Here is a 10,662-nt window from a genome sequence, read left to right as displayed (position 1 = left end):
GTCGCCTGAACAGGCCATCGTTTCAGCGGCCTGCAAGATGGCGGACGTTTGGCCTTTCGCCGTAAAGATCGTTCGTTCGGACCCGGAAATATCATTCCCTCTCCCGGATGATGACCCTATTCCCTAGAACTTCGACATTTTTTATGATAGACCCCGCGCAAGTCGAACCCTTCGGGTACGGCAGGGTTATGTCGCATCCTGGAATTTGCAGTCGAGTTGGTCGACGTCGCATTCATGGTCGTCGGCAAGGTTCGCCAAGTCCGAGGGTTGAAGTCCGTATTTGCGATGTTGAACCTTGACAGGTTTGTGCCTGGCCGTCTGCACTGCTCCTCCTACCAGGGGGCATTGGAACCCAGCCAGTTCCTCGAACATGGGGCGAGAGAGGCAAGAGGCCAGCTTATATGCACGGCAGATTCAAGAATGACTTGTGTCCCCCAACCTCACTCAGCCCATGAACCCCGGGGGGCCAAGGTAGGAATCCTTATCTCTGACGAACAGAGCCTTCCTCTCAACGTATAGCTCCACAGGTGAAGAGCACAACCCAGCGCCGATCCGGCAGGTCACCTCTGCTTCTGCACGTAAAGAGGAAGTAATTTGCAACATTGTGCAATCGGGCCCGGTACTGATGCGCAAGATACCAGAGTCACTTGCCACGTCCTAGTCCAGATATGAGGTTGATAAGACGAAGCGTGTCTCTGACCTTCCGAATGGGTATGGACAGGCTCGATGTTCAGCCTCTCTCTATTCGTCGTGCCCAACACTGCTGAGCAGTAGCACCTTTCTCAAACCCCTTCGAAGTTTCGAAGTTTCGAAGCTTCGAAGCCCGCAAGGGCCAAATTAACTCATCTCTTGCGAGATACGAGTTCCTCAAATGACCATTTTCAGTTAATCGGGACCTTCTGATTCGAGGTGTCTAATGTCTGATCAACCCCGAAGAGACGATGTTGGCTCTTCTCCGCGGGCAATCACTTGCACCCACCCCTACACACGTGCACGTCCTTTCCTGCCTGAATCACCCGAATATATCTGTGAGACGTTACCTCACAGGGATTGTTCTACGGGCCTCTAATGGCCAGCCTCGAGCCCCGAATCGTACTCCAAACGGGACATCAAGGTACACATCAACAAATACCTACTTAAGAGCGCCCAGGGCTGATACAGGCCCTGCTGACACCGCACGTATCAAGTCGCCCTTCTCTTTCCTCAAACTTCCTTATCTCTGTCCCTTTCTGTTCTTGTCTCACCGGCCACGAAGATCCTCGCATTTTGCAGATTGTCATCAAGTGTCAGACCTGCAGATGAGGCGTGTCGCAGTGGAAACTCGCATGCCGTTGCCAGAGATAAAAGGGCGGCGGCATCTTCGAGGCAACACAACCGGTGGCCCGTCCTCTCGCAGTCCCCGTTCACTTTGCCGCTCCGCAGGCGGTGGGCGTGTATGCGCGTCTGGCAATGGCTGGAACATCTCGGTGTCAGTACTGGGCCAAAGAAGTCTGATCGGCCCCCATTCGTGAGGCTCTCACTGCACGCCTGTTATCTTTGTGCTAGTGGGCATCTCTTAGATGCCGTTATCGCTTGCCCGGATGATGCATGCATTTGCGTGACTCGCCGAGGCTCACATAAGATGTGTCGCTCACCTGCACTTCATTGTCCCTTGGTCTACTTTTGTTTTATTTTTTAAATTTCATCGTACAAGTATTTCTTACACGTCTTGTCTTGTCCATGATCAAGCGAGTCCGCCGTGAGGCTGGACGAGACTGGAGGACAATGCTGAGCTGGTCCCATGGGCAACTTCGCGCCATCCCTCGAGTCGAACTCCTCTTGAACGACATAATGTGCTGAGTGGGGACTGAATACAGCTATGAGTGTGGCCGTTTTCGACCCGGCCCTTTGTTGTGTCGGTGCTTGACTGGACGGGCTGCTTTGTCTACAATGTCACTCTTCTGAACTCGGGCCAACAGAGGAGCCTCAAGATGTCGAGCACGAACTCTGGATCCAGGATACCTCGTCCTGATGGCACTCTTGGAGATGGTATCAAAAAATGAAGGCACGATGGGGCGGCGGTTCCTGCCATGCTGCATGGCCGTCGCTCTTTCTCTGTTCGGCATTGCTCAATGTCAGGCCTCGGGGGAAGGGGACACGACGGTCCACAGCACGTCCACGACGACTCTATCTTTAACAAGCACGATCACGGTACAGCCCAATACACCGACCGCCCTCCAGAGTAAAGAGATGCAGAAGGGAGAAGTGTACATTCTACAGGGATGTTATGGACAGGGTGAGCCGAGTAACGTCGAGACAATGCTGGGCACAAACGTTACGGTCCGAAGCGCGGCCGGGAAAGATGGGATGTCACTGTCGATGTGCCTCAACTTTTGCAAATCGCCGGCGTCACCTGAAATCAAACCACGAGATGAGCAGAGCCTTTCTTTATTTGTTGGTCTATCGGAAGGAAAGTAAGTGTTATGTGTCCTTGCTGTGATCACAGGGCGGACCAGACAGCAGAACTAACCATCCGACCATGTCCATAGAGCTTGTTATTGCGGAGGCTCGCTCAACTCGACTGCCAAAGAGGTCCAACCCACGAACTGCACCCTGCCATGCGCTGGCAACAACGCCGTAGCGTGCGGTGGCGCTGGCTACATGTTAGTCTACAAGCTCTCGACAACATCCGAATCCGGGAAGAAGCAAGGTGATGGGCCCTACGAAGATCATACAGGTAGCAAAGGGAGACCAGGTGTAACGGCGGGGATCGCGCTGGGGAGCATATCCGGGTTCGCACTGCTTGCATTCCTCATCTTCTACGGCGCCAAGATGTACAAGAGGAGAAGACAGCGGCAAGCGAGCCGGAGTGACGAACACGGGGCGGGCGGAGACGGCACGAGCGACACGCCACCTGCGAGCAGCGCGGCCAACCTGAGCAATACCAACCGAGCCGACCTGAGGAACGTCGATCCTATCGTGATAGACTTCGCCCCCCTAAGCGGTGACCTGCGTGCCTCGAACGCGCCACGGCCAAAGCAAATCATCGCCGCCTCGACGGGCGCAGAATGGAGGACGGGCAACCCGGGGACACCGCGAGCCGCCGTGGACGCAGCGCCGAAGCTGGCAACTACTGGGGCCCGAAACGACGCATGGGACGACATACCCCACACGCCCACGATACTGGTGCAGCACCCCGAGAGCGCCGCGCAGAACCCGGGGCTCGGCGAGAGGGCGTGGCACCGCCGGCGCCTTTCGACACCTCAGCCTCCCGCGGGATACCGGTACAGCGACGGCCCCGACGCCTTCGCAGGCGGGAGCTCGCGGGGTCCGGGGGAGACACAGACGTCGCAGGGCACCGGGGAAATGAGCAAGGCACCGTGGGAGGACGACTGGGACTCGCTGATGCCTGCGCCGCTGACCTTGCCGCCGCTCGGGCACGGTGCGGGCGGCGCCTCGGCGCCGGCTGAGGAGGACCGAGGACCGCTGACCGCGAAGACCATGTGGACTGTCCCGTCTGATCCTTCGCTGTCCGGGTCGTCGGGGAAGACCGTGGAGAGGGGTGGGAAAACGGGGAAGACGGAATGAACGGATATCTGTGAGAAGTGCATGGCTGTACGCTATTCAGTGTTAAGCGGCAGATCCAAACAGGAAAGACCTTTCTGGATCATCTTGTTGTCCATCCTGTCCGAACACAAGCGCATTTGGCTGGTTTGCACGCCTTGAATATGTGTGTCGGGAACGACTCATTTCTGTAACCGCGTGCCTTTGATCTAACTGGCAGTATGGCGAGTTGGAACCCCCCAGGTGCATTACCCTCCACTCTAGGTCGGTTTACGGTCCTGAGACTCGAGGGATGGTGCTTTGACGACTCTTGAACGAGGATATCTCCGATGTTGACCTTGTCGTGACTGTTGAGGGATTGTGTCAGTACGCCATGAATTTGTGCAAAAGATTGTAGAGGTCCTCTTCCTCCTGGTGACGCATTCAAGGTCTATCCACCCGCAGTCTGATTTGGCGTGGCTCCTTTACCGTCCGCGATGTTGATCCCCATTTAACATCCAACAATGAGTTACTAGGCGTCCCTCAAGGCGAATGAAGCAGCTCTGTGGACAAAAGAAGGAGCTTCTCGCCGCGCTGGATGGCCCTCGCAATCAGCGAGTCCGTAGAGCCCTCGCCGACCAGGACTGTCTTTCGTCACCATTGCTGACCTCAGCTGGTTGAGCTTCTTTAAACAGCACATAATGAGGTCGCGAACGCAGATTTTGAAAGGAGTCATATCGAGGTTCCTATCCATGGCACAAGTTCTCACACAAGGCACACCAGAGGAGTCTGAACATTGGTCCATGATGATCTCGGGAGGCTTGATATCGCCTCCAGGCTGTATTAGGACAGAACGAAACGACGGAGAGATTGTCTGTCTAGGTCTGTTTGCGTATTCTTGCTGAAAAACAAAGACTAGGGGAGATTCAGCTTGTCGCCACACACACAATGGACCAAGCGCAGTCAGAAATAGTTCATATTCCGAGCAAGTCCGGTTCTATCTGGTATTCAAGACCACACCAATTTCTTTTCCTAACCATTTTCCCAATGTACCTTTCAACCTCCAACCAAAAACCGAGAGGCATCGAACAGACTCAATTGCCCGTTTTCCACCATGTTGCTCACTCGCAGTACTTGCTCTGGTAGTACCTGCTGACCTTGACGCTCTTCATCTCATTCTCGTAGAAGCGCGCTGTAAACAGCTCATTGGGGGTGTTCGCCAGGCCTTTGCCCATCAAGAGGCCGCTCATGAACAAAGTCCACTCGCAAGTGCCAGTCTCCTCGGAGACGACGATGTCGAAGGTCAGAGCATGCTCGCTCATGGTGGCAGAGACTTGAGAAAGATTGGTCAGTCAATTGTTGAGAAGAATTGCTATCGATCTTTGCAGAAAGAATACGGAGAGTATCTATTTGGCGCACTTACTCTTCTCCGCAGCAGCCTGGAGTGCCGCGTCGTGAACCTGTTGCATCTTCAAAGCCTCGTCGGCAGCCGCGGGGCCAGTCTCAGTTAGAGCATGGTCCATCTGCGGCAAATTCGAGTCAGCGTCAGGCAACAGAGAGCTAGTTCTGGCGCAGCCGCCCACCAAAACGCTCTTTGCCAGCGCGCCCTCCCACTCGCGACAGGCCTGGGCCATCGCGGAGAGCTTGACGCGAAGCTGATCAGATCGCCACATGTCTGCCTCCTCCAGCACGCGTGTGTTCTCCGAGTGCGCTGGGTAGTCCAACAGGACCTCCAGTCGGCCGTGGCCATCCTTGCTGCGCTGGGTCTGGACAGACTGGACGGAGCAGGCGGGCGTCGAGACCAAGCTGGGGAGCGACCAGAAGCTCGCGCTGCGGTGAACGTCGGAGCCAGGCGCGGAGGGGTAGGTCATCGAGGAAGGTTGCTTCTTGGATGGCATCGTGACAATGAAGGAAATGGGAGCAAAAACCCAGTGGGAAGGAGAGCAGGTCTTAAAAGTGGGTTGAGGAGGCTGGGATTGCCTTCTGGCAACAACCGGGAGAGGGGATCGAAATTGAGGACCTTTTGGTGAGGCAGGGAGCCTTGCAAATAACAGAGAAGCTCGCGATCTGAACACAAGGTTCGGGACCTGAGATATGGCTTTGTGTGCTTGCAAATAGGAAGATGGATTAGAAACCGCAATGTAGTGAATGACTGAAGTATGCAGGTACAGTTGCAGTATGGCAACTACCTAGGTATGTGGTGGGTACAATCGCGGTTGATGTGAACAAACAAGCATGCTAGTGCCTCTAGCAGAGCAAACAATGTGTGCGCATGGGGTATGGAATTAATGGTGGCCTGTTGGTTGGTACCAAGCAAAGGCGACAAAGCTATGATTGATTCAGTTTCCACTCAGGAGTTTCTCCACGGCCCATTTCACAGAGAAGTTCCTGAGGTCGGAATAGTGCTGTCCAACGCCAACAAACAAAACCGGCACGTTGGTGGCATGTACCAAGCTCACCAGGGTGCCAACCATATCTCCCACGGTATCGCACTTGGAGATAATGAACCCGTCAAGAGTCCGCACGGATCCGAATGCCGCGTTGAAGTTGCGAGCCTGGGCGACAGAGTCCGTTCCGACCAGAGCCTCGCCCACCATGAGGATCTTGTCGGGCTGCGCAAATTTGGCGAACTTCTCCAGCGACGACATCAGCCGCTGGTCGTTGTGCCTCCGTCCAGCTGTATCAATCAGCACGACATCGTAGCCCTGCTGGCTGGCAAACTGCACAGCATCTCTTGCGACGGTAGCCGCGTCCTTACCGTATCCCTTTTGGTACAGCTCAACCTCACCACCCTCACGCGCCGTCAGCTCCTTCAGATTGCGCACATGCACCTCCAGCTGCTCGACAGCCCCCGACCGGAAGGTGTCACCTGCTGCGATGAGCACCTTGTACTTGTTCTGCAGCAGAAAGAAGCAGATCTTGGACAGGTTCGTGGACTTGCCCACGCCGTTGACACCGACGATGGACATGACGTATGGCCTGGCTTTGCGCATTGACGTCGCAGAGGGCGAGGTGATGGAGTCGATCTCGCGCAGAAGATCCATGGATGACGTCGGGGTTAGCATTTTGGTAAGCGATGCCTCCATTGCCGTCTGTATGCGCGTGCTGATGCTCTCGAAGCTCCCAGTCGTGACCCCGATCAGCTCCTTCTCGACGCCTTCGCACAGCCGGACTGCAGCCTCCCTGGCCACGTTCTTGCGCAGCAAATGATCCTCCATCCCCTTCATCGCCTTGTCCAGGTCCTCCTTGGTCAGTTTCTTGCCGCCAATGACATTGCGGAACAGGCCGCTGATGGCGCTCAGACCAGTTCCCACCAGACCACCATTCGCAGTCTCTGTGCTGGTTGCTGCCTTCTTGGCTTCTGCGTCAGCGAGCATCGAGTGAACCTCATCGCCAAGGTCCTTCAGCACAAACTTTCCCTTGGTGGTCGAGCCCCATGTCGAGGAGTCAACTTCCTCGAGCGCCGAGGACCGTCCGACAGCCACGTCACCTGTGTCACCAGAGTAATCGAGCTTCACGTCAGTATCGTCCTCGAGGGGCAGTCCGTCGTCGTCCCACTTGCGACCCTTCTTGGCCTGCTTTGCCGCTCCCTTGGTCTTGCGCGATGCAGTCTCGTCTCCGGACGCAGGGGCAGAGTTGGTGCGGTTCACCGCCTTGCGGGCTCGCCTCGATAGCTTGGCTGCTGGACTTGCGTCGCCACCGAGCACGGCATTGTTCGCAGGGGTGGCAGGCCGGGAGGTCACAGGTGTGGACTCGACGGAAGGGGCGATCTCGGGTGATGGAGGGTCGTCGCCCTCTTTTCCGGACACCACATCCTTCTCTCTGGCAGCCTTTGCCGCCTGGGGTTGGACGGGACGCTTCTCGCCGAGTTGCTCGAGCTCTTGGATCTGCTGGTCGAAGTACTTGTCGAACTGGGAGCACTCGACTTGTGTGGTGTTCGGTTTGGTCAATTGGTCACCGTACAGCTGAACGAAAATGGTCTTGATGTTGTCGACGAGCTTGTCTATCCAGGAGAGGTGGAGCAGGGACCTGTAGACAGCGACGAAGATGATGCCGAGCTCCTTGACCATGGTCCATCGCAGGGTGTGCTGCTCGGTCTTGTAAGGCGCATTGGTGGCGGCGGAGTTGTTTGCTTTCACAAAGCTAGATACGCCCTTCTCTTCGACAAACACATCTGTTATAAAGCTGTTGATGACCGAAGGCTTGACTGGCGCCCATTTCCGGGACCATATCACCACGCCGGCGGTGGTGACGATCTCGAAGGTATCCAGCATGGCTGAGACGGGGACACTTCGCTCGGATATTGTTGGGCAAGAGGGGGGAGCGTCGGACTGGTCGATTAAAGCAGGAGCTAGTTGGGAAGCTTGCTGTCCAGGAGATCGGGTCGAATCGAGTCGAGAGCGAAGTGAAAGGAAGAGGCAGACTCGATGGAGTCGGAGGCGAGAGGCACTTGATGTGCTGGCGCTGTCAATTGGGCGCAGGCGTCGGACTGTCCGTCTGCGGCGCGATAAGGCGGCGCATCCTTATCGATATCCTATTCGACCCGACCTGGATTTGGTCTTGGCACATTGGTCTAGGTGCACCTTTGCCGCCCACAGCACAGCTATGGCAGCCTGGGTGGTGTTATGTAAGCTCGCTGCAACGTAAATGACAGCATGCGCTTTCGCAGCGTGCGCCGTCTACCTTTCAGGGGTCGAGCTTTGTCTGTCCAAGGCGGTCAGAAGCTACTCGACCACAGGCCAACTTTCGCACCCCATAGCATAGCTGGCGTCTTGTCCTGACCACGTCTTGACAACACTTTGCGCCACCACCAGCCCACCCACCGGCCCTCGTCCGTTTCCTATCGCCGCCTCCAAATACCGACAGACTCAAATTACATTTGATTGACTGCCATACCGTTGGCGCGACACGCCAGCACGCCCACGATGCAGCGACCCCAAGCATACGGCCAGTCGCCGCCTCTCCACCACCCCGTACCACAACATGTCTCGACCGTGCCCCAGCTGCGATCACCACCTCCGCCTCCACCGACAGGCTCCCAGCCCCAGTCGCAGAACTATGGCAACCCCTACCAAGCTCAACAAGGGGCGCCGAACGGCAGCAACCTTGGCCAGTACGGCAACTTCATGAACGACCCCACAGCCCAGTTCGCCGCCCAGTTCGGCCAGACTGCTTTCAAGCACGGACAGGAATATCTCGAACAAAACGTAGGTGACCTCCAAGCCGGGCGCATAGCACATTTGAGGCGCCCGAGTGTCTTGGTGACGTGTTGCTAACCCCCATGTGACAGGTCAACCGCTACTTCAACTATCCCGCCCTCAAGCACTACTTCAACGTCACCAACAGCTATGTAATAAACAAGCTCTTCCTCGTCCTCTTCCCCTGGAGGCACAAGCCTTGGTCGCGCAAGCAGGCGGTCGGCCCCAACGGCCAGGAGGGATGGTACCTCCCGCCCCGCGACGACGTCAACAGCCCGGACATGTACATCCCCGTCATGTCCATCGTGACCTACATCCTCCTCTCCACGCTCCTCGCCGGTCTGCGAGGGCAGTTCCAGCCCGAGCTGCTCGGCTCGAAAGCCGCGACTGGCCTGATCGTGGTCATGGCCGAGATCGCCGGCTTGAAGGTCGGGTCCTACATCCTCAGCATCTCCAACTCGTCGCAGCTGCTGGACCTGGTCGCGTACTCGGGCTACAAGTTCGTCGGGATCATCGTGACCATCGCCGTGGCTGAGATCTTCAACGGTGGCAAGGGCACCGGCGGATGGGTCGGCTGGAGCGTCTTCATCTACACCTTCCTGGCAAATTCGCTCTTCCTCATGCGCTCGCTCAAGTACGTCTTGCTGCCGGAGAACAACGGCGACCCCAGGGCTGGAATGCAGACGGACTCGAGGGCAAAGAGGAACCAGCGCACGCAGTTCCTGTTCTTCTACTCGTACGTTGTACAGCTGGTCTTGATGTGGATTCTCTGCAGGGCTTAGGGGAGACTGGACGGTGATGCGTCTTTGTTATGACACAACGATCTGTGGCTTGGGGAGTTTGGGAGAGGGCACGGCGAAAAAAGGTATTGGCATATGTACCGGCATGTTTGAAATGTAACACCAGTAAAGTTTAAGCGGTCCAGGTTCAATGGACGGAAACACATTCATCATATGTCTTAATTAAGTGCATCTGGCTCGACTTGTTTCGGTCTTGACGAGGCTGCCGGGAATTGTTACAACAAAAACATGCAACAGCGGTTGCATATTTCTGCAAGACATGACGATGTCGATCGGACAAGCTCCAGTTGTATCGATACGTGGGAAGGCTTCAATATCTCTGGTTGAAAATATGTAGCGACAACTTTGCTGTAAGTAGGGTTGCACAACTTGTAAATGGACCCTCCGACCCCAAGGGGTGGCTGAGCTTGCATATGCAGGCGGTCTCTATTTTTGTGGCCTTCAGCATCTCTAGATCGGAGTTACGCAGTCCTTCAGCCTGGGATATCGGGAGACTCTAAAGGCTTGTGGTTGCACGTCGCGTGTTCTGAGGTCTCCCGTATTCAAGACCTTCAAGACCGGATGTTTCCTATCCCTGAAAACTGTTTTACTATTTGCTGTCAACCTGCTACCCTTAAGCTTTTGAGACTATGGTGTGTCACAACACACCAATTTGGGCTGCATGAGTTCTTTGACGGCGGACATCCAGCTATGGCAAGCCTGGAACGTATCCAGGACGAGATTTCGTCACTGCACGGGAGCACCATCTCGTTCAGTTGCCATCGTTGTTAATCTGTTGATGAGAGGCAGCCGCTGCAGAACGGCGACCAAGCCAACTTTGTTGCACGCACATCCCTAACCCTGGTTTGCAACCACTTTCTGGAATGCTTAAATAGTCAGATTTCTTTTATTTCCTCCTTTTAAACTACTCTTAGGAGATAAACGCTTTTATAATTATGCTTTTAAACCCCTTATAATACTTATAGCCTTTTATAATTATAAGCTTAATTTATATAAAATAATCTTTCTTTTTTATAAGCTATAAATAAATTATATAAAGCATATCTTAATTATATTTATTTTATATTATTTATTTCCTTTTATTTTTAAGCATATATTTATATAATAATTATAAATATTTCTTTAAACCTTATTAATTAAAT

The 10,662-nt window shown here is 54.8% G+C and overlaps 4 protein-coding genes across 4 annotated transcripts; 2 read left to right on the top strand and 2 right to left on the bottom strand.

Moving 5' to 3' along the window:
* Positions 1-2,049: 2,049 nt before the first annotated feature.
* On the top strand, positions 2,050-3,567 carry INS49_001575 (uncharacterized protein; the record flags this gene model as incomplete). The annotated part of the gene is made up of 2 exons (XM_043162400.1): positions 2,050-2,453; positions 2,529-3,567. The coding sequence occupies 2 exons, from the start codon at positions 2,050-2,052 to the stop codon at positions 3,565-3,567; spliced, it is 1,443 nt and encodes a 480-aa protein (XP_043030906.1).
* A 1,076-nt stretch (positions 3,568-4,643) lies between these two features.
* Positions 4,644-5,420, bottom strand: INS49_001574 (uncharacterized protein; the record flags this gene model as incomplete). The annotated part of the gene is made up of 3 exons (XM_043162399.1): positions 4,644-4,855; positions 4,946-5,045; positions 5,106-5,420. The coding sequence occupies 3 exons, from the start codon at positions 5,418-5,420 to the stop codon at positions 4,644-4,646; spliced, it is 627 nt and encodes a 208-aa protein (XP_043030905.1).
* A 441-nt stretch (positions 5,421-5,861) lies between these two features.
* On the bottom strand, positions 5,862-7,796 carry INS49_001573 (uncharacterized protein; the record flags this gene model as incomplete). The annotated part of the gene is made up of 1 exon (XM_043162398.1): positions 5,862-7,796. One exon carries the CDS (start codon positions 7,794-7,796, stop codon positions 5,862-5,864), a length of 1,935 nt encoding a protein of 644 aa, XP_043030904.1.
* A 651-nt stretch (positions 7,797-8,447) lies between these two features.
* INS49_001572 (uncharacterized protein) lies at positions 8,448-9,502 on the top strand (the record flags this gene model as incomplete). Its single annotated transcript, XM_043162397.1, has 2 exons — positions 8,448-8,729; positions 8,813-9,502. 2 exons carry the CDS (start codon positions 8,448-8,450, stop codon positions 9,500-9,502), a joined length of 972 nt encoding a protein of 323 aa, XP_043030903.1.
* Between the last annotated feature and the right edge of the window lie 1,160 nt (positions 9,503-10,662).

Source organism: Diaporthe citri (assembly GCF_014595645.1).
Source record: "Diaporthe citri strain NFHF-8-4 chromosome Unknown scaffold_1, whole genome shotgun sequence".
Classification (NCBI taxonomy): Eukaryota; Fungi; Ascomycota; class Sordariomycetes; order Diaporthales; family Diaporthaceae; genus Diaporthe; species Diaporthe citri.
Note: the sequence above shows the minus strand (reverse complement) of the source record. Positions and strands in the feature narration are given on the sequence as shown.